This window comes from Nicotiana tomentosiformis, chromosome 2 (assembly GCF_000390325.3).
Source record: "Nicotiana tomentosiformis chromosome 2, ASM39032v3, whole genome shotgun sequence".
Lineage (NCBI taxonomy): Eukaryota > Viridiplantae > Streptophyta > Magnoliopsida > Solanales > Solanaceae > Nicotiana > Nicotiana tomentosiformis.
Genome location: NC_090813.1, coordinates 145541981 through 145565753, shown reverse-complemented (window position 1 = coordinate 145565753; position 23773 = coordinate 145541981). Strand labels below are relative to the sequence as shown.

The 23773-nt window shown below is 39.0% G+C and overlaps 2 protein-coding genes across 2 annotated transcripts; one reads left to right on the top strand and one right to left on the bottom strand.

Moving 5' to 3' along the window:
* The first annotated feature begins 235 nt into the window (after window positions 1-235).
* LOC104104781 (WAT1-related protein At3g02690, chloroplastic) lies at window positions 236-6503 on the top strand. Its single transcript, XM_009612939.4, has 7 exons — window positions 236-1055; window positions 1711-1758; window positions 2374-2496; window positions 3854-4003; window positions 5480-5651; window positions 5743-5803; window positions 6020-6503. Exons 1-7 carry the CDS (start codon window positions 378-380, stop codon window positions 6120-6122), a joined length of 1335 nt encoding a protein of 444 aa, XP_009611234.1. The 5' UTR covers window positions 236-377; the 3' UTR covers window positions 6123-6503.
* On the bottom strand, window positions 6464-8809 carry LOC104104782 (uncharacterized protein At1g65710-like). Its single transcript, XM_009612940.4, has 2 exons — window positions 7790-8809; window positions 6464-7621 (listed from the first exon to the last, which is right to left on the bottom strand). Exons 1-2 carry the CDS (start codon window positions 8660-8662, stop codon window positions 6644-6646), a joined length of 1851 nt encoding a protein of 616 aa, XP_009611235.1. The 5' UTR covers window positions 8663-8809; the 3' UTR covers window positions 6464-6643.
* Window positions 8810-23773: the final 14964 nt, after the last annotated feature.

Sequence of the window (23773 nt, the reverse complement as noted above, 5' to 3'; positions counted from 1 at the left end):
GTGCGCACAAAGTGCTCACCACAGAGTGCTCATCCGAAGGGCAGAGGCTGTGGCAGAGGTTGTAGCGGCTGCGGGTTTCCCCTCTGACAAAAAAAAAAAGTGAAACTTCAAATATTTTGACTTTAAGTTGAAACGGCTAAACTTACAAATTGCTATAAAGATGTGGCTATGCCTTAAACAGGGGTCCTCCAAGTGGCTATTTATGCATTTCTCCCATCACAAAGTGCACCCGCTCCGTATGGTGGATCATAATTTCACCATTCCTTTCAGATGATTTTTTATTCCTTCGATTCTCTTTTGTTCCTTCTGAGGAAACTATAAAACCAGGAAACTTGAAATTAACAAAATACTAATTATAAGAGAAAAGGAGAAGAACAATGGCATGGTCTCCATTTTCATCTTCTTCTTCTTCTTCTTTTACCAGTCATCTCTGCTGTTCACTCACTACTACTCCTCACCTTAATCCAACAAATTCCCTTTTCAAAACCTCCTCTTTACCTCATAATTTGTTCCATCACCACTCAATTATTCACAAACGAAATGGGTCTCAACAATCACTGCACCTACGTAGAATTTCTTCCAAGAATCATCTCCACCTCAACTCCCGCAGCAAAAAGTTCATTTCTTTTTCAAAAACCAAGGCCACTGAATCCAGTCTTGAAGAGCAACCATCATCATCAGAACAACTAGACTGTGTGGGAACTGGGCTAGACGTGGAGTGTGTAGTGAACCCATCTGAGCAATCGTCCAAAGACTCAAACTTTAAGTTTCAAAATGTTGAAAAAGATGAAGGGGTGTCGTCTTTGGAGTTGCTTGGGACAATATGGGAATGGGGTTTGCTAATCTCGCCTTTCTTCTTTTGGGGTACAGCTATGGTAGCAATGAAGGAGGTTTTACCAAAGACTGGCCCTTTTTTCGTTTCAGCATTTAGGTTGATTCCAGCTGGTTTCATGTTGGTTGGTTTTGCTGCTTTAAGGGGTAGGAATTTCCCCTCTGGGTTCAATGCTTGGCTTTCTATTACACTCTTTGCTCTTGTTGATGCTGCTTGTTTTCAGGTATCTTTCTTCAGTATCTGATCAATAGTTTTACTTAAGCTAACATTGGTGATAGTGTACTGAATTATAAGACTTATTTATCATATTGGAATGAAATAGGTCTGAATAGGGAATGGACATAGAATTTTAATATTGCCTCACCCCACGGACGGAATTCAACCCTTGTAGATATCATGCATTTTATTATTTTTGGCTTGTAATAAACATGGATAAATAGGGGTGCGGCTGTTCCCCGGACCCTGCGTGAATGCGGGATGCTTTGTGCACCGGAGCTACCCTTTTAATAAACATGGATGATTGATAAATAAGTAAATTTTTTGAGCCCCCTTGCTTCCAGGTAGTTCTGCCCCTGGCTGACCCCATAAATTTGGGATTGAGTCCTAGTGGATTATTTTATTGATTTAGGTGGTTACAGAATAAAGCACGATCGCAAACACCATATAAACTTGATAATGGGGAATAACAAACAGGGGTATAGGTAGTCTTCAAAAACTAGCGTTTCTTTCTCTGTTGGCTTAGTTCACCACTAGGAGGAATGAGATGCCGGATTCGACTGCTACGATTACCTGTGTTAATTGTGTTAAGCTTTCAGTGATGCACAAAGTACTATTCATTGGGTCAGCAATGTGTCTCATTAAATGTATATGGTGGACAGGGATTTCTTGCAGAAGGACTTCAGAGGACATCTGCTGGCTTAGGCAGTGTAAGATGAATTTTACTTTCTCATTGCAGTTTGATGTCTTATGCCAATATTGAATTTAGTACAACAACAACAACTATGCCTCAGTTCCAAACAAGTTAAGGCTCATATGGAATTTATTAGTGTATAATTCTTTCCTTGTGAGGTTGTAACCAATATTTACGAAGACGAAACTGCAAGCCATAAGCTGTTCAAGGTGCTGTACATAATTGTATTTTGCATTTAGCACCATAGCAGAGAAATGTTATATTTTATACCTGTCCTACTGTATAGAATTCCGATGCTCCAGCATTCAACCTTTTGAATGGGGCTTTTCTTACTGATGAATTTCAATTAATTATATACGATTTCTACTCTAATACTGCATTGAGTTTTCCTTAACATCACTCATCATGTTTTTTGGAACATTTGATTGGCCTTTCTAAATTCAATAATGTTTAATAATAGACTGTTAGCTTTAGTGGTGTAACCAAATAATTACATAGAGTCGAGAGTAAGTAAAGGATCAATTAGCAATTCTCTTGAACTAATCCATGCAGCTAAAAGAAAAGTAAAGTAATTGATGATATTTAAATGATAAGTTGACCTAATTTTGACAAGATTTTATTGTGATTTCAGGTGATAATAGATTCACAGCCTCTGACAGTGGCTGTGCTTGCAGCTTTGTTATTTGGTGAGTCCATAGGTTTTGTTGGAGCTGCAGGTCTTGTGCTCGGGGTGGTGGGCCTTTTACTTCTTGAGGTAATATTATCAGAAAATTACCAATCTCTATTTTTATTTTCACAATAATTGTGAATGGCCTTATCCTCACTCTAGAGGCAGTCGATGATAATTAACAGAATACTGATTGGTCCTTCTTTGGTAGGTAGTTGTGTGTGCCTTAAATAAGTCAAAAAGCAGTGGTGAAGAATCTGATACCAAAGACAAAATTTTGGGGATCAGAAATTTAAAAGGTTAAGCAGAGATTTTACCAAATTCATGATTCTGTTGGAATTCACGGTAAACTGGAGACTAGGTAGACGAACGTTTGTTCTTTTTCCAAATAAGTAGATAAACATCTCTTTGGTTGGGGTGAAAGAGAAAGGGTAGGAGGAGAGTATGTAAAAGCCATTTGGTTAGAGAATAAAAATGAAGACGTAGCATGTTAAACCCCTTCAATTGTAGAAAGGATGAAGTAAATCTGATTTATTTTTCCTCCAATCACGCCAAACAACATGAGGGCAATATAAAAACTTCACCTTGAAGTGAATCGACCTGTCCCGTTCCTCTACCTTCCATCAAATTAACTGTTGAACTTCAAGTGGTATCCATATTCTAGATGTTGCAGATGCTCAATTTTGTTTCTGGTTATGTTATCATCCGAAGACACAATGATGTTGATAGTATATATTGATTGTACAGTTTGTGTTGTTCTCCGTACATGTACTGCAGGGAACCAAGAAGCGTACTTATAAGATTTTCCCTACGTTTATATGTTATATGTAGACGAATCTTATGTGTTCAATTTTTTTTTATATGTATACATTTATGTACGTGTAATTTTAGTTCTCTCTTAACTGCAAAGAGGAAGAAGATGATTTTTAACGTGTTTGCAGCAATATTTCTTTTCATTTTTTCTGTGTGTACTAGATCTTAACCTGTTGAAAGTAGAACAATTCAACAACAACAACAACAACCCAGTGTAATCCCACAAGTGGGGTCTAGGGAGGGTAGTGAGTACACAGACCTTACCCCTACCCCGAGGGAGTAGAGAGCCTGGTTCCGAAAGACCCTTGGCTCAAGAAGACGAACAGAGACAATAAATCAGTACCATCAACAGAAATCACAGAAGTAATAACAACAACATAAGGACCAGAAAGTAGATGAAAAGCAATAACAATAACAAGTAAATAAGGCCCGGTACTATGAAGAAAGTAGAACAATTCATGACTGTAGATTTGTTTTTAAGTATTCCTCCAGCCCCAGCCATAATAAAACAAAAGGAAAGGAGGGAATATCAATATCTAATTTAGGAGAACACTTTGTAGTCATTAATCCTATTCCTTGTTTTTTTGGTACTAACTGTTACTGCTCTCAAATAACAGAGTTAATTGTACAGGTACCTGCTCTTTCAGTTGATAATAGCAACTTTTCACTATGGGGAAGTGGAGAGTGGTGGATGCTTCTGGCAGCACAAAGCATGGCTGTTGGCACAGTAATGGTCCGTTGGGTTTCTAAATACTCAGACCCAATCATGGCTACTGGATGGGTTAGTCATATTACTACACTGCTGATTTGAAGTTTATAATATTAGATCAGGTTTTTCACGGTCGCTATCTAGAACTAGTGGTTGTGTCATCAAACTGTACGCAGCTATAAAATTGGTCTTTGTTCCATTTGTTGCAAAATGCAGTTGTTTGACTTCATAGATTAAATGGGAAGGAAGAAATCCCAAAATTAGCATGATAAAAAGTAATTCACACTAGTATAATCTTAACCTGTCCAGTTAGCTCTATGATGGTCATATTCCTTATCAAGTTACTGACAAGAGGCCTCCTGTTCGATGTGTAAGTTCTGCTATCACTTGTATTCTATGCATTGCATTTATTTGTTCTACTCCAAATTCGTCAACCATTTTGGATGTCTGTCTTACAAGCTGAACTTCCGAGCAGTGTGCTTTCTTTATCTTAACTGCCTCCGTTTCCTATCCAAAACAAAAAAATTCTCCTTCCTTTCTCTGTATTAGAAAAATATTTGTGGCACTTTCCTAAATCCCACCACCGTTCCACTGCCAAAAGTTAAGGTCGACAAAAGGGAATGGACTTTTAACTTCTTTTAACCAGTCATGAAATGTGTGTTCTTTACCTCTGCAAAAATTCCTTTTTCCTTCAATGTTGGTGGTGCATCATCTTATGAGGACTCCCCATGAAACGAATATATCATTCTAAATGGATTAAAGCTCAGACCCTGAGTCCCTGACTCCCCATCTCATCACCCGAGACAGAAGCTTAGCACCCAGATCTAACCCAAGACAATTTAATCCTTAGAGTAAGTGTCCTCTACTAGAAAATTGTAGGGTGGGTTGGGTGTCGGTTGGCCATTAACCTTGGATGTGTTGTTAGGAGGCGTTTTGCGGATGTAAAAGCAGGCTCTAACCTTTGCTGAGTGGTAGGATCCTTCAACACCACTTGGATGCTTGGTAGCAAAAAATAAATTCCACTTTTACAGCTTAATTTTATTGTGAACATTCTGGTTTTTCCATTTATGACAATGTCTCGTGTGGCTATTCTCTAATCCTTACAAAATGATTTCGCTTGCCAAGTCAAAAACAATTCAGTGAGCAAACATGAAACAGTGAACTGGAAACTTTTTTCATCAATCTAAAAGGAAAGAGCATCAGCTCATAATTGTTGGACCAAGAGAAATATATATCTGTTTGAACTATTTCTTAAAAAAAAAAAAAATGCTAGGATTTGAAGACGACCCCACTAAATTCAGCGGACCTTCACTCTTAAACACAGAAGTGTTTTCTTGCCAATGTTGAACCCTTATATTTATTTCTTGCTCCTCTGGAATGAGCTGATGTTTATTCAAGATTAGAATGGTTACTTATCTTTTAACATTGAAAATAAATGGTTGCATGACTGGCAACAATGTAATGGTTTGAGTAGAAGGTTTCCAAAGAACAGTACCCTATGATTTCGATGCTCAAATACTGTGCTAACTGCAGATATTTCCATTTCAGCACATGGTTATTGGTGGACTCCCTCTGGTGGCTATCTCCATTCTCAATCATGACCCTGTGCTTAGTGGGAATTCTATGGAGCTTACAGCAACTGACTTGTTGGCTTTGCTCTATACCTCAATCTTTGGAAGTGCCATAAGCTATGGTGTCTACTTCTACAACGCAACAAGAGGTTAGATTCAGGTCTCTGAATGTCAAACAATGCATTACACCTTATTAATTTGTCTGTTACGGCCAATTTTGACTAGACTAATCCATTGCAGGTAGCCTGACAAAGCTCAGTTCCCTTACCTTTTTAACTCCAATGTTTGCTTCCATTTTTGGGTAAGCATCCTATCAGAAAATAAATTCCTGAACGAGCCAATGAAAGTTATTTTGATCTCAATCAATGAATTGGTCTTCACTTTCAACTACCTATAAGAAGAAATATTTAGGACTACTGTCCAAAGCAGTTTATGTTTGATTCGGTTTCTATCTTCACTTTTTGGTTTCTACTTTTTTGCTATCTGGATCTGCCTAATTTGTTCAACTCCGATACAGGTTCCTATATCTAGATGAGACATTCACACCCGTGCAACTAGGTGGAGCATTTGTCACAGTGGCTGCAATTTACTTGGTTAACTACAAAAGTGATACCAAATGATATAGTCAACTGTTGAGTTATCCTCCTTGTGTCTGGAGAGAGAAGAATGCTCAGCAGCTTAATTTCTCCATTTTGCAGAAAATACATACACTGTATAGAAAAGATATCAAGATTATATATCAAGCGCCTGCAACTGTATACCATAATAGCGTGAAGCTGGAACTTGCTTGGAGGTGGTTTCCCAACCCAACTGTATACCATAATAGCGTGAAGCGTGAGCTTCAAGATGCATATTATACTCATTAGGTGTAGACAAAACTTTTCTTGGATAAAATATCCAGGACTAAAGCTTTTGTAACTGTTAGATTCGTGTAGAGAATGCTTGCTGCTACCACATTATGTGAAACTGTATAAATGTGAAACTCCACTATTTAGCCTCCATTATGCCTGTCAGAGAACGTAGAAGGATAATTGCAATACAGCTGCTTCTAGTAAATGATTCTGTTGACACTGAAATGAAAATGTTGCAAAGGGTGCAATCATAACAGCAACATATAAATCCTCAAAGAAACCGCATATAACTAATAAGTTGAAGCAGCAGCAGCTGCCATAGATATTGTGTGAGGTCCTCTAGGTATCCTGTTGCGACCTATTCCACGTTGCTGGTTGTCAGAATCCCTCGTATTTGCAGTAATTCTTCTTCTATCTTCATCCAAATCACGGCCATACTCAGATACTGTATGCTTTTGAAAGGCTAGTGGATTCACATGAAGCCTCCTGTAAGATTTTGAAGGAGACCAAGAATCAGCTGAATTTGGTCCTCGGGAGGATGGGGAAAACCAACACCGCTGACCACCAACAGAACTGTTGCTTCCTGAAGATTCTGGATCTTCTAAATAACCTCCATCAGTTCCCCTTCCGAAGGTTACATACTTCTGTATGATAGGAGACTTAATTAAGTCATCACTTAGAGCAACCTCAGATTCCACATATGGCTCTTTTATCTGTAACCTCTTTTTACCCTGAGGAGTGGTTCCTAAAGAAGTATCAGTATTCTTGTTAAGTTGCTCAACTTTGGGGTTTCTTCTTCTGTCATCAGAGAAAGCGCTGGATAAACTGGAACTAGTGCTTGAGTTAAGGTCAGCAACTGCGTCCAATATGGAGCAAGCTTTTGTTACACAAGGTGGGAGTGAAAATGCAGAGTTGCTGCTCTTCTGATGAAAGTTTTGTATGTCCTCAAGCAATAATTCAGTATATGATTGAGTAGGATTTGACTTAACTCCAAGATTAATGTCTAGGTCCCAGGATAGCCTGGATGACCTGCTTCTTCTTATTCCCTGGGGTACAAGGCTTTCAAATCTTGAAGCAACCACATTCACTGCTGCATTCCCCTCAACTGTTGTCAATGCTTTAGCCTCTTGTGCTAGCTGCCGCAGCTCCTTGACTTTGCCATTAACATCTGTAAGGCCGTAATCAAGAGTTGCTTTGGCGATGCTAAGTATATCCTCAGTTCCTTGCTGAACAACTTTGCCATTGGTTGCATTTTCTGCATTCAGCTTCTGCATTTGAACAAATGAAAATTACCATATTCATGTCAAATAAATGCCAGAATCGAACTGCAAACTCAAAGCTGATTGCCAAAAGCATAAAATCAAATATAGCTAGAATCATTAGCAAACCTAGAAATGGGAAAATGAATATTATTTCCAGAGACTAGAAAAGCCAACCTGGGGATTGACAGGCTTGAGTCCATGAAAGGGCATATGCTCAGTGACCACAGCGGTGCCAATCTCACTGAGAGGATTTCTTCTGAAAGGAGAATCTTCTTTTTTCCTGGAATTGCTGCGGCTAAGGGGCAAAGGCTGCTGTTGGAAATTCTTGTTCTCGTTTGATACCTTTGCACTCACCCTTGCTGGAGACCGGGACCGAGCACGAGGAGATGCAGCACCCACATTTCTCTTCACTTGAATCCTCTGAATAGCAGCTGTGGAAATCAGCTCAGTATCTGGTCTTACATTACTCCCATTAGCATCAGCAGAAGCCAAATTAGCACAGTTGGAAGCAGTAACTGGCGATTCAGATCTTCTACCAGGAGATCTGCTCACCCTTCTGCTACCACCACTTGTATTCTCATTGTCAAAATCATAACTTTTCTTGGAAATAGAGTAGTTTCTACTTCTACTGTGGTTCTTGGTATTATCACAAGATTCAAAGGAAAGACCTTTGTTAGTGGATGAGCTCCTGCTAAGCCTCCCACATTGCACTAAAATAGCATCAACGTCTTCCTTGGTACAACTTGAACTCCTCCTCCTCCACACTGGTGCCGGTACAATAATAGTAGCATTCTTCTTGCCAGATTCCCCATTACTGTTGTTGGCATTTTCAGTTGCTTTCTTGACATTATCTTTTGAGTCTTTAGAACAGATAGACCCTTCATGGCTTATCCTGTGTTTGATAACAAAGATTTCTTTTCTCACTATCTGTCCCTCTACTTTCTTCTTTTCTACTTGCAGGGTATTAGGTTTGGTTCCTTGATTTGTGCTTGAAACTGCAAGAGAAGTACAAGTACTAGCGCTCTTCTTGCTCAGACAACTACCCATTTTCTTTTTTACCCCAAAATTAAGGGAAAGGAAAGGCTTCTGTAATGGGGAAAAGAAGGGAAGAATGTCCAGAAAAAGAAAAGAGGCAAAGGGTCAAAACTCAAAGAGGGGGGGTCCTGTTTTTCTAAAAGAGTTACATTTGGAAATGGTGAGTTTTAAAGGTGGGACAAAAAAGATGTGATTTCAAGGGCCATTTGGCCAAGTTAACCGAGTTCAAAAGCAATTTTTTTTTTCTTTTTTTTTTTTAAGTTTGAATTGTTTGGTCAAGTTTTTACTAGGAAAAAAAGTTTTTGAGGAGAATCAGAAGCAGTTTTGGAAAAGCAGAAAAAAATAACTTCTTTCCAGAAATATTTTTGAGAAAAATACACTTAGAAATACTTTTTAAAAGTTTGGTCAAACACTAATTACTGCTTAGAATTACTTTTTAAATTAATTAGTTAAACACAAATTATTTCTTACTAAAAATACTTTTTAAAAAAAAACTTTTGACAAAAAAATAAGTAAATAGCCAATTCAAAAAAAATTGACCGAGAGGGGACGGGGGCCCGGTGCTGGTTGTCTGTAGAGCCGTTGTTTGGAACTTATAATGTGGATATGTCCTACCAAGAGTACTAATAATGTCACTAAAATTATAGTTGGTGACAACTGACAAACAACTGGGTTAATATTCATTTCGATGATTGCGTCCTTTAATTCTTTTCTCTTTCAAACTTAAAATATAGTAATCGATTAACACGAAAGATTTTCTTGTACAAACAATAAACGTTATTAACACTTGAAAAGCTACTTGCCACCCCTCCTCAGCTGCAAATGTGCTAATTTTATTTGGATAGAAAAACACTAGAGCTTAAGCCTCAAGTAAATTACACACTGAAAATATAACTCTATCAATATATTTTAACATATTAAATCATGTTATTTACTCCATTTTTCTTGTTACCACATTATACTTGTGTATACGGTCAAATCCGAGTTTGCCCTGCGTGTAATTAGTCGATATTGGAACATGATGAACCGAGGGTCGTCATTATAAAATCGAGATAAGAAATAAAGCCAGGTTATCAAGCTCAAGATTCAGGGACCGATCAATATCGAGCTCGAGTCAATATCGAGCTATGATATGAAGTAGTGTTATCGAACTCAAGAACCAGAAATCGATCAATACCGAGCTCGAGTCAATATCGAGCTCGAGATTCGGAGATCGACCAATACCAAGACCGACCAAGATCGAGCTAAGAGACAGAGAGCCATTGTAGCCGCACTTAGGGAGAGAATCTCAGCGGGAATTAAGGAAAAGCTAATTAACTAATCTATCATGAGATCCCCACTATGTATTTTTTATTATATCCAAAGTAGGATTTTTCCACTATATGAAGAATGGGTATCATTTTTGTAAGGGGACATTGAACATCCAGAGAAGCAAACATTGATACACTCACATTTCAAAGATTATTACACTGATATATAGCAGAGATTATCCTTTTTGAGTTTTGACATTGATTCATCTTGCTTGTTTATAAATCATTCTCTACTCAATTTGATTTGTATTTCATTCATTTTTTACAGTCAATGTTCGATATATGTTTCTACTTACTTTTTCGATTTGTACCAAGTTATACCACATATCCTTAGAACTACATATAAATTCAACTCTATCCGTTTTTCGGGTAAACAGTTTGGTGCTCACCACGAGGCTAAGGATAATAGTGGTTATTTGGTATGAATCTCTGTGAAATACACTATTTTACATTTGCTCTTGAAAGTGTCTTTGATTTCAGGCTGAAAACGACGAATTCACAATTAATGGCCTTACCTATCGACAATGAAGTTGGCCTTCAAAATGAGAACAACAACTTAACGCCCGGGGGTGAAAGGCCACACGTTGATCCCGTTAGAGCTTGGGTCGAAGAGCCAATAGACGTTAATTCACATATGGCCATCGAGGTAAACCAACGTTCCGACCCTGATAATAGCATTCATGGTGGAACTCGATCTGTAGCTCGAAATACCCAAAACGCTGAGGAAAACGGAATCAGCTTGCGTATGATTTTCGAAATGTTGCAAGCTCAACAAGTAACAATAGCCCAGTTGCAGAGCCAAACCCAGGCACCGACCAGGCTCGAGCCCAGTCCACCCCAAGAAGTTACCCACAAAACGAGGCCAGTTGTAGTAAGGTTAAATGAGCAAGAATCGGGGACTAATCCCCAAATTGTTAAGATGCTCGAGGAACTAACAAAACGAATAGAGTCAGGAGAAAGGAGGATTGAAGCAAATGACAAAAAAGTGAAAACATATAACTCCAGGGTTGATCAGATCCCGGGGGCACCACCGATATTGAAAGGCTTGGATTCCAAAAAATTTGTACAAAAGCCCTTATGTAACGACCTGACCGGTCGTTTTGAGCATTTGCACTTCGCTCGATTGTTTGAGGGCATGAGTAGCTCCGTAGGAAGTATTATGACTTATGTGAATCGTCGGTTTTGGCTTTAAGGTTATTTAGAATTGATTTGGAGGATTGATTCTCAGCAAGAAGCTTTAAATTTGAAAGGTTTGACCAAGTTTTGACTTTTTAGTATATGACCTCGGATTGGATTTTCGGATGGTTCCATTAGCCCCGTTGGGTGATTTTGGACATAGGAGCGCGTCCGGATTATGGTTTGGAGGTTCGTAGTAGAGTTTGGCTTGAAATGGAGAAAGTTGAAATTTTGAAAAGTTTGATCAGGAGTGGACTTTTTGATATCGGAGTCAGATTCCGATTCCGAAAGTTGGAGCATGTCCGTAATGTCAAAATTGATTTGTGCGCAAAATTTGAGATCAATCGGACGTGATTTGATAGGTTTCGGCATCGGTTATGGAAGTTGAAGTTTCAAAGTTCAATGATTTCGAATTAAGGTGTGATTCGTCGTTTCGATGTTGTTATGTGTGTTTTGAGGCCTCGAGTAGGTCTGTGTTATGTTATAGAACTTGTTGGTATATTTGGACATGGTCCCGAGTGGCTCGGGTGAGTTTCGGACGAGGTTCGGATCATTTTCATTCCATGTTGCATTGCTGAAGATTATTTTGGTTCTGGTTTGACCGCACTTGCGGAGTGTTGAGCGCAGGTGCGGAGCCGCAAAATCGGCAGTACCATCATAGAAGCAAGAAAGGGAGCTGGGCGTGAGGATCGCAGGTGCGGGTTCTTGGACGCACATGCGCAACCGCAGATGCGGTTCAAGTGCGCAGAAGCGCGATCACAGAAGCAGCTTAAGGACCGCACGTGCGAGGTTTTGCTGAGTGAGGGTGTTTTGCAGAAGCGAGGAATTTCCGCATAAGCGATGGTCGCAGATGCGACAATTTGACCGCAAATGCGGAATAGCTGGGCAGAGTCATAAAAAACGAGGTTCTGGTTCTTTCTTCATATTTTGAGATGTGGGACTCTAATTGATGCGATTTTTGAAGCAAATTTCATCACAAGGATTGGGGTAAGTGTTCTCTACTCAGTTTTGATTATATTCCATGAATCTATCTTCGCTTTTAGAAATTGGTTGATGAATTTTAAAGAGGAAATTGGGGGTTTTGGCCTAAAGTTTCATAATATGAATTTTTGTGTTTTGAACACTGATTTGGAGTCGGATTTGAGTGAAACTAGTATGGTTGGTCTCATAATTGAATGGGGTGTCAGATTTTATGAGTTTTGTCGAGTTCCGAGGCATGGGTCCCAGTGTGATTTTTGGCCGGATTTGGGATTTGATGTAGAATTTGATCTTTATCATTTGTAATTGCTCCCTTGGGCTTTATCTGATGTATCTGAGTTGATTTGGGCTAGTTTTGAGCCTTTCGGAGGTCGCTACGCGCGTGATGGCATTTTTGGATCATTGCTTGGCTTGCTCGGTGTTGGAATTGGCTTGTTCAGGATAAGTAACTCTTCTAAACTTAGTGTTGAGGGTATGAAACCCCAAATTACGTATTGTATGACTGGTATTGAGGTGAGCACATGCTAGGTGACGGGCATGTGGGCGTGCACCCTATGAATTGTGATTCCATTGTTTCCATGGCACTGTATAGTGGCCCTATTTTCATTGATATTTGTGTTTTCACCATATGATAAAGTAACTGAGCTGTCAATCATGCTAGATATCGTGTTTAGGCTTTATGCTTATATTGTTAGGACCCATAGAGGTCGTTGGTTGCTGTCATCTCATTGATTTCATTGATATTTCGTACTCAGTCATATTCATGCATTCATATCATATCTCAGTCTCAGTCGTTACTTATTGATACATCATATCATTGTTCCGGGTCAGTTTTCATGATATTGTGAGTCCGTGGGTGAGACTGGAGAGATTGATGATTGAGTGAGGCCGAGAGTCTGATTATGAGTGACAGTTATGGGATCGGGCTGCATGCCGCAGCGATTATATTGATGATTATGATAGCGTTTGGGCTGCAGGAGCTCCTCCGGAGTCTGTAACACACACCCAGTGAGCGCGGATGATACTATTGAGGGATGGATTTCCCTGGACATGGATTTGTCCAAAGTACTTACTACCTGGAGATGGATTTCTCCACAGGGTTGGATTACCCTTTTTTCTCGGTACTGGGTGACTTATAGTCAGTGTTGTATATGTTCCGGGATAGATTTTCCTGGGCCGTATGGGCCATATACAGTACCGAGTGGTTGAGCATGATGAGTGGAAAGTCAGAAGCAGTGAGATTGAGTACTCTGAGAGTGTGAGTACATGATTCATCTCTGAGATATATGGCTTTGGCATGCACACATGACATACATGCATAGAGACTCATTTTCCTCATGTTGTACGGCATCACGTCATTCATGACTTTTACACACATTGATATGTGATCATAGAGAGGTATTTCACACTTGCTATATGGAAAGGAAATGAAACATCTTACTTATTTTGGAAAGGATTTTTGGACAAATTTACAGTTTTCAAACTATCTCATACTTTTCGACGATTTCGGTAAAGAATTTGGGTTTTCACTGATATTCTTGAAAAGCGAAACTATTTTTGGCAAATTGTGATAAAGCTGAGCATTTTATTTCTGAATTGCTTCCTTATTTATACTCTTCATTGTTATAAATAGTTGTTGGCTATTGATGTTGGACCCGACCATATTCCAGCTCGTCACTACTTTCAATCTAAGGTTAGGTTTGTTACTTATTTAATACATGGGGCCGGTTGTACTCATACTACACTTTCTGCACATTGCGTGCAGATTACGGATGTCGATGTTGTTGTGTTCGATGGGATATGGATTGGAAGATGTACCTGCGTCCCTGTTGTAGCTGCCTCTTGTTCATGGTAGCCTTAGATTTTAAAACTCTGTTTATGTACTTTTCAAACAGAAAGTGTATTTAGTTCATATCAGCTTTGTAAACTCTATTCTTAGAAGCTCATGATTTGTACTACTAGTCCTTGAGGAATGTATAAGATTTAGATAATTTCTTTGTTTAATTGTCTTATTAAAAAGTTAATTGAAATTAGATAGTTATTAGTTGGCTTACCTAGCGGGTTGGGTTAGGTATCATCACGACTAGTGGATTTTGGGTCGTGACAGATTGGTATCAGAGCTCTAGGTTCATAAGTTCTACAAGTCATGAGTAAGTGTCTAGTAGAGTCTTGCGGTCGGTATGATGACGTCCATACCTATCTTTGAGAGGCTACAAGACATTTAGGATATACTTCCCATATTTTTTTCATTATCGTGCGGCATTGATTCAGCTTGAGGCATAATCCTTCGAATTCTTTCCACGCATTCGTATGCGCAGGTGAGCACTCGATATCGGATATGCATCGACGGCTGGTGATTTCCTGGATAAGGGCGAGATATTATTTCTGTGTGTTGATGATGGACCAGTCTGGGGGACTTGAGGCTGGGTTTTAACTGTAGCTGGAGCACTAAGGTGTTGATTACGTGAGCACGTGCTTTTGGATTTATATGTCCGGTAGTGTCCCTATTAATGGAATTGGTGGTTGGATGGCTACGTGATGATTATGATGTGACTGCGAGATGTGTTCATATAATTTGAATGTAACGAGAAGGGTTTGCTTGAGGTGTAGAAAGAACTATTTAGTGCTTGATTTCCATCTTGACTTGACGTATAGTCTCGAGTTATGGGTATGTTGAAGGATCATTTTCATGTTGTTTAGTTGAGGAGTGGAGTAGATTTTCATGTCGTGATATGAGTTTAGACTCAGGAAGATTAAGTGGTTGCGTAATAGTTATGACTGTGGAAGGGTAGAGAAAGATGTCAGATTGAGGCTAAGCAAATAGGTTATCTCCTGCAGGATGTCCTGAGGTTGTGTGATCCCTATGTTTTTTTTGTTGAGAGTTCTCTTTTACCAGTAAATTATATGTAGTGCAATTTGAGTTTGGATTGCTTGTGGAAGTTGGCTTGACTGTTACGAGGAGGAATGCGAAATTTGCAAATGATTTGAGGTATTATGTGGTTTGTGTTACATGATCTTAGGAAGAATTTAGTTGAATCATATTGCGGTGTTATGCCAGTATGGGGGTGGCTATTGTAAGTTATCAGATGCTTTATTCCTTGGCCTTGAGCCAAATAGGGGAGTCTTCTATCGACGGGTTAATTGCGCGGTTATGTGTTGTATTAGTTTCAGTTTGAGGTATACTGATGAATCAGTTATGGCTTACAGAGGTTGAGATCGAGGGTAACTCGAGTAAAAACAATTTTTGATAAGGGTTGTGTTATGCTTTATGGGTATATGAGAAACATTGGATGATTGAGTTGTTATTTGTAAAGGATGTAGCATGCATGGGGTAGGGATTCACCCGGTTGCTTAGAAGAGTGGAATACTTCCTTGGGTGTTGTTGTACTAATGGGGCACATGTCGTTTGGTTCGTTTGATCAATTTAATTGAGACCTGAGTAGAGTGGAAGACTCTCAAGAATGGTTCTAACGGATGCAAGATTTAAATGTGGCAATTGAGAATTTTGCGGATTTGTGCATGGCTAAAATCGGAGGGCTACACTGGATGGTGTCGAGACTCGTAGTATTTCTACATCATTGTGGATTCTACATTTCAGTATTAGGAAAGTAAGATGAACAGATTGAAATTCACAGAAGGTCTCTTCAGAGTGGATATCTCGATTGTGGTACTTTTGTGGTGCTTAAGAGAGCATTCAGCGGCTTATGAGCCTTAGGGCGGTGTGGTTTTATGCTAGGGTCTCGTGTGGTGAGTCTTGGGCTGAGGATTGAAGTATTATGGCAAAGAGGAGTATCAATTTGAAGGTAATTCAGAAGGAACTCGGAGAATTAGGACAGTTTAGTAACGGGTTGGATTAGCATGGTAACAGATGCAATTGGCTCTTTTGGTACTTATGATGTAGTGAGTTTCTACAGGTGTTTTGTGGCAATACTCTTGGGTTTTGACGGCCTGCGTAGCCTGGTTGAGTTCAGTCCTGACGGTTTGGTTTTGTGCAAATGGGATCCAACTTGTTCAGACTTATACAGTGTGTAGATGCGAGATTCTGATCTTATCGAAAATTTTGGATGTGAAAATTTAATTCTAAAGCTTATGGGCTAGGTTGGATTAAGAATTGTGTTATCAGACCTATATGGGATAGGGTGACGTGGGATCACCCCCGGGTATGTGCATGGTAATGCTACACGGTGATTTGATGGCTTTTGGAACAACTCTGGGCACGTTCGAGGATGAACGTGTGTTTAAATGGGGGAGGATTTAACGACCCGATTGGTCGTTTTGAGTATTTGCACTTCGTTCGGTTGTTTGAGGGCATGAGTAACTCCGTAGCATGTATTATGACTTATGTGAATCCTCGGTTTTGGCTTTTAGGTTATTCAGAATTGATTTGGAGGAATGATTCGCAGCTAGAAGCTTTAAATTTGAAAGGTTTGACCAAGTTTTGACTTTTTAGTATTTGATCTCGGATTGGATTTTTTGATGGTTCTGTTAGCCCCGTTGGGTGATTTTGGACTTAGGAGCACGTTCGGATTGTGGTTTGGAGGTCCATAGTAGAATTTGGCTTGAAATGGCGAAATTTGGAATTTTGGAGAGTTTGACCAGGAGTAGACTTTTTGATATCGGGGTCAGATTCCAATTCCGGAAGTTGGAGCAGGTCTGTAATGTCAAATGTGACTTGTGTGCAAAATTTGAGGTCAATCGGACGTGATTTGATAGGTTTCGGCATCGGTTCTGGAAGTTGAAGTTTCAAAGTTCAATGATTTCGAATTGAGGTGTGATTCATCATTTCGATGTTGGTATATGTGTTTTGAGGCCTCAAGGAGGTCCGTGTTATGTTATGGGACTTGTTGGTATATTTGGACGGGGTCCCGAGTGGCTCGGGTGAGTTTCGGACAAGGTTCGGATCATTTTCATTCCATATTTCATTGCTGAAGATTTTTTTGGTTTTGGTATGACCGCACCTGCGGATTATTGAGCATATGTGCGGAGCCGCAAAAGCGGCAGTACCATCGCAGAAGAGAGAAAGGGAGCTGGGCGTGAGGATCACAGGTGCGGGTGCTTGGACACACATGCGCAACCGCAGATGCGGTTCAAGTGCGCAGAAGCGCGATCGTAGAAACGGCTTAAGGACCGCAGGTGCGAGGTTTTGCTGAGTGAGGCTATTTCGCAAAAGGGAGGAATTTCCGCAGAAGCGGTGGTCGCAAATGCGACAATTTGACCGCAAATGCGGAATTTCTAGGCAGAGTCATAAAAACGAGGTTCTGGTTCTTTCTTCATATTTTGAGATGTGGGACTCTAATTGAGGAGATTATTTAAGCAAATTTCATCACAAGGATTGGGGTAAGTGTTCTCTACTCAGTTTTGATTATATTCCATGAATCTATCTTCGCTTTTAGAAATTGGCTGATGAATTTTAAAGAGAAAATTGGGGGTTTTGGTCTAAAGTTTCATAATATAAATTTTTGAGTTTTGAACACTGATTTGAAGTCAGATTTGAGTGAAACTAGTATGGTTGGACTCGTAATTGAATGGGGTGTCGTATTTTGTGAGTTTTGTCGAGTTTCGAGGCGTGGTCCCTGGTGTGAATTTTGGCCGGATTTGGGATTTGATGTAGAATTCGATCTTTATCATTTGTAATTGCTCCCTTGGGCTTTATCTGATGTATGTGAGTTGCTTTTGGCTAGTTTTGAGCCGTTCGGAGGTCTCTACGCGCGTGATGGCATTTTTGGAGCATCGCTTGGCTTGCTCGGTGTTGGAATTGTCTTGTTCAAGATAAGTAACTCTTCTAAACTTAGTGCTGAGGGTATGAAACCCCAAATTACGTGTTGTGTGATTGGTATTGAGGTGAAGTTTAAAGCAATATCCCTAATTAAACTAAACACAAAACTAAAGTGTATGAAACATTCGAGGCTATTATTCCCTGAATTTCTTTATGAACATCATGTGCATGATAGAGAATATGAAACTCCTTTTACGGACAGATTTTATCAACGTTAATTATCATCTTAATTAGTATTACAAGCAAACCAAACACCTTTAATAGTATTTTGAATTAAAATTGTTTACCAGTTTACATTTTTAATTCTGTTGTCATTCGAGTTTCTATAGATGACAGAAGTTGAAAGTAGAATAAGTAAGGTGGGTTCATCTGAAAGCGAACCTACTTCTTCACCTACAAATTCAGTTGAAACTAGTCAAGGCCAACAAAAAAAAAATCCGTACAATGTAGATCAATTGCTTGGGATCATTTTAAAAAGTTTAAAGATGATAATGGAGGTGATAGAGCAAAGTGTAAACATTGTGGTCGTGATTATAAGGCTGATTCATGATTGAATGGAACAATATCATTGAATACTCATTTAAATAAGTGTCAAAAAATACCACGAAAAGTTGATAATACTCAAACACAATTGTGTTTACAAAAGGATGGGCAAATTAATGGTGGGGTGCTTTGGGAATTTGAACAAGAACTAGTTAGGAGGGCTTTAGTTGAGATGGTAATTACGGAGGAATTACCTTTTAGCTTTGTTGAAAAGAAAGGCTTTAAAAAGTTTATGAGCATAGCCCAACCTCTATTTAATGTTCCTTCTCGTAGGACGATTACAAGGGATTGTTTTCAAGTTTACGGTGAAGAGAGGCTTAAACTAATGAAAAGTTTCAAAGAAGTAAAACCAAAAATTTGCCTTACCACAGACACATGGACTTCGCTACAAAGAATTAATTATATGTGTTTGATGGGTCATTTTATTGATAGAGATTGGGTGTTGCACAAAAGAATACTAAATTTTTGCCATATCTCTAGTCATAAGGGTGACGAAATGGCAAAAGTTATTGGTAATTGTTTGCTAGAATGGAAATTGGATAAGGTATTCACTGTTACTATTAATAATGCTTCTTCGAATGATGTCACGGTCAAGGAATTGTCTAAACAACTAGATATGTGGAAAACTAATTCGATGAGTTGTAAGCATCTTCATGTGAGATGCATGGCTCACATACTTAATCTAATTGTGCAAGATGGTTTGAAGGAAATTGATATTTCTGTTAAACGTTTTAGACAAGTTGTGAGGTATGTGAGATCATCTCCACAAAGGACCTTAAAGTTTAGAGAATGTTGTGCACATCAAGAGGTAGAATGTAGCAAAATATTATGTTTGGATGTTCCTACTAGGTAGAATTCCACCTACTTGATGTTGGAAACAACACAAAACTTTAAGAAGGCCTTTGACAAGCTTCATCTTTTTGATGATGGATTTTCTACTCATCTTTGTACGCATGTTTGTGAGGATGGGAATGTTGCAGGTCCATTTGTATGTGATGATTGGGTGAATGTGAGAAATATGATAAAGTTTCTTGAAAGATTTCACGAGCTCATCGAAAAAGTTTCAGGCTCACGTTATGTCACTTTTAATTGTCATTTTGAGGATATATGTGAGCTTAATAGTCATTTGAAAGCTTATTTAGCTAGTAATGATACTAATTTGAGTAAGATGGTAGGGAAGATGAAAGATAAGTTTAAAAAATATTGGGGTGAACCTGAAAAGATGAATAAAATGATATTCATTGCTTCTGTATTAGACCCTCATAACAAATTAGAATATGTTAGTTTTGCACTTGAGAAAATGTTCGGGGAGGGACCAGGGAAGAAACTAACTGCCGAAGTGGATGCTTATTTAAATTCTTTGTTTGGGGAGTATCAAAAAAAAATATTCCAAAGGATGTTGTCTTCAATCATCTCCATCTAAATCTACTTCATCTGATGACACATCTGATTCATCTAGTGGGAATGTGAGAACAAAATCTGGAGAACAAACCAATTGTTGAATAGGCAAAAGGAAGACTCTGGAAGTGTAGGTGCTAAATCTGACTTGGAAAGATATATTGGTGAAGGACAAGAGCCATTGTATGGTGATTCTGATGACTTTAAAATCTTAGATTGGTGAAAAATTAATGCGCCTCGATTTCCTATTCTATCTGAGCTAGCTCGTGATGTATTAGCCATTCCAATTTCAAGTGTTGCATCGGAATGTGCATTTAGCACCGGTGGCCGCATTCTTGATTCATTTAGGAGTTCATTGACTCCTCGGTTGGTGCAAAATTTTGTTTGTATTCAAGATTGGTTTAGATGTGAGGGTACTCCTATTAATGTTGAAGAAGATTTGGAGTTTCTTGAGCAAATTGAACTTGGTAAGATTTTGCGTTTTATGAGTGTTTTAGTAAAAATTAGTTTACTTTGTAAGTTTAAATGACACACTTTATCAAATTATATTTAGATATGGCAAAGAGCGAAAGAGAAACTTGCATTGTTGAAAGAGATACTGGCATTGTTGATGCATAGTTTAAACAAGTGGTAAGTTTAAAGATTTACTTGTTTTATGATATCCTTTATTCCTTTTATTATTTATAATTAAAAATATTTTATTAACTTGTGAACATTTTTTTTTGTAGGTTCAACTATGCCTCGTGGTCCTAAAGCTAGATTGCCTATTTGGGAATATTTTGAGCTAGTTGAAGTAAATGAAGAATCCCGCAAAGCAAAGTGCCTTCATTGTGGTCGAGTTTATAATTGCCATCTGAAGTATTATGGCACTATCGGATTAGTGAAGCATATTAAGAAGTGTCTCATGCCTCATCCAGTGATTCATATTTAAGACTTCAAGTATCCTTTTCTAGACTTACTTTGTGGCATGTGGGTTGTGACTAGTTTGCCACTGTTTTGTTGTTTGGTGATGTCATGATGGTATTTCTATTTTCTAGACTTGTTTTGGACTTTGGTAGCTGTTTGGTGATCCTCATCCATTGTTTTGTTGTTTGGTGATGCCACTGTTTTGAACCAACTATTGGTAATTGTTTGCCCTTTGGTAGATGTTTGGTGATTTTATTTGATTGCTAATGGAGATTTACTCAACCTAGAGGGGTCTGTCTGATTATGCATTGGTTAATCATAATCAGAATGACAGAATCAGAATGCATGCCAAAGAGATGCAAAAAAGCTTTCAATTCTTAGAATAATTAGTCTCTGTTACAGCTTTCTGATTTTCATATGAAAATTAGAATGGAATCAGTGGACATTGCCCCCAGTGGAATGAAAATTTCTAATTTTCTGATTTTAAAAAACATCAATCAGTGGCACGTATATTATAATCTCTGCCAATTCTTAGAATCAGTGGCACGTATATTATATTCAGTGATATAAGTAGTTTACATTGAATATAAAAATCTTGAACCGTTAATAACCGAAAAATTAAACCGCAAAAAACCGAACCAAACTTTGAAAAAACCGCACCGAACCGTAAATACTTTGGTTTGATTTGGTTATTAAAATTACAAAATCGAAAACCGATAAACCGAGCCGTACTTTCATAATAACCGACTGAACCGACCGACGCCCACCCCTACATTGCGTGCAGATTACGGATGTCGATGTTGCTGTGTTCGATGGGAGTTGGATTGGAAGATGTACCTACGTCCATGTTGTAACTACCTCTTGTTCATGGTAGCCTTAGATTTTAAAACTCTGTTTATGTACTTTTCAAACAGAAAGTGTATTTAGTTCATATCAGCTTTGTAAACTCTATTCTTAGAAGCTCATGATTTGTACTACCAGTCCTTGGGAATGTATAAGATTCAGATAATTCCTTTGTTTAATTGTCTTATTAAAACGTTAATTGAAATTGAATAGTTATTAGTTGGCTTACCTAGCGGGTTGGGTTAGGTGCCATCACGACTAGTGGATTTTGGGTCGTGACACCCTCCCCCCGATCGCAGCCCCAAAACCGATCCCCAAGAAGTTTTGCATGCCCGAAATTCCTAAATATAATGGAACGACCGACCCCAACGAACACGTCACCTCTTACACATGTGCCATTAAAGGGAACGATCTAGAGGACGACGAGATCGAATCTCTATTATTGAAAATATTCGGTGAAACCCTGTCAAAGGGAGCAATAATATGGTATCATAATTTACCGTCTAACTCTATCGATTATTTTTCTATGCTTGCAGATTCTTTCGTAAAAGTACACGCTGGAGCCATAAAGGTCGAAACCAGGAAGTCAGACCTTTTCAAGGTAAGACAAAAAGATAACGAGATGCTAAGGGAATTCGTATCTCATTTCCAAATGGAACCAAATGGATCTACCGCCAGTCACAAATGATTGGGCTGTTCAAGCTTTCACTCAAGGTCTAAAAAAACGAAGCTCGATGGCTTCATGACGGTTGAAGCAGAACTTGATCGAGTAACCAACTATTACCTGGGCCAATGTACACAATCGGTATCAATCAAAGATCAGAGTTGAAGACGACCAGTTGGGTTCTGAGTCCGTTATTAAAAGGGACATCGATCGAGAACCAAGGTCGAACAAGGACCGATATCGGTCGTATAACATAGATCACAGGGGCAGCGAACCTACACGCAACTCCGTACAAGGCGAAATGAGAAGTGATCGAGGCCAAGAGTCTCGGGGGTTGATGAACAAGAATAGGTTAGACATGCATATCGGACCTAAGGAAGCACCACAGTTATCAGAATATAACTTCAACGTCAATGCATCCGCCATCGTGTCAGCTATCGGACGCATCAAAGAAACTAAGTGGCCTCGACCTCTACAGTCCAATCCAGCCTAGAGAAATCCCAATCAAATGTACAAAAATATCATGGTACCCATGGCCAAAGAATCGAAGACTGCATGCAATTAAGAGAGAAGGTTGCCCGTTTATTCAATGAGGGGCACCTTCCAGAATTTTTAAGTGACCGGGCCAAAAACTATTTCAAAAACAGAGATTACAATGGACAAAACGAATATATCAAGTAGTTCGATGCAAGAAAGTTACTTCATGACTCGATAGGAAAACTTGTAAGGGCCAAATGGTCAAACGAACCATGCCCGTGTAGTTTGCTCGTGCGCTGGCACAAAACATGAACACATGTATAATGACTTATAAAGAAAAATTTATTTTTTACCGATATCTCATATCCCAAAAAGATTCTTCTATTTTGTGATCTATTAGGCAAACAGGCTTAAGGGTCGACCATGGCCGGAGTTTGAAAAATTACCCCATAAATCGAGGACTGCCAACCGAAAAATCAGTTCGGGCTATTTTCAATTCGAGTTCGAGCAAACACTCACTCGACTATAAAGCCTAAGGGCTACATCAGTTCGAGTTCGAGCAAGTACTCACTCGATCATAAAGCCCAAGGGCTACTCTTAAGTCGAGTTCGAACAAACACTCACTCGACCATAAAGCCTAAGGGCTACACCATTTCTAGTTCGAGCAAACACTCACTCGACTATTAAGCCTAAAGGCTACATTAATTTGAGTTCGAGCAAACACTCACTCAACCATTAAGCCTAACATTACTTCTAGTTCGAGCAAATACTCACTCGACCATTAAGCCTAAGGGATACGTTACTTCGAGTTCGAGCAAACACTCACTCGACCATAAAGCATAAGGGCTACATCAGTTCGAGTTCGAGCAAACACTCACTCGACCATATAGCCCAAGGGCTACTCTTACTTCGAGTTCAAGCAACCACTCACTCAACCATTAATCCTAAAGGCTACATCAGTTCGAGTTCGAGCAAACACTCACTCGACCATAAATCCTAAGGGCTACATTAATTCGAGTTCGAGCAAACACTCACTCGACCATTAAGCCTAA

Coding starts and splice junctions, on each gene's coding strand:
- LOC104104781 (XM_009612939.4), top strand. CDS start 378: ATGGCATGGTCTCCATTTTCATCTTCTTCTTCTTCTTCTTTTACCAGT. Junction 1,759..2,373: donor CATCTGCTGGCTTAGGCAGT/GTAAGATGAATT, acceptor TTGTGATTTCAG/GTGATAATAGATTCACAGCC. Junction 5,804..6,019: donor ATGTTTGCTTCCATTTTTGG/GTAAGCATCCTA, acceptor ACTCCGATACAG/GTTCCTATATCTAGATGAGA.
- LOC104104782 (XM_009612940.4), bottom strand. CDS start 8,662: ATGGGTAGTTGTCTGAGCAAGAAGAGCGCTAGTACTTGTACTTCTCTT. Junction 7,622..7,789: donor TCAAGCCTGTCAATCCCCAG/GTTGGCTTTTCT, acceptor GTTCAAATGCAG/AAGCTGAATGCAGAAAATGC.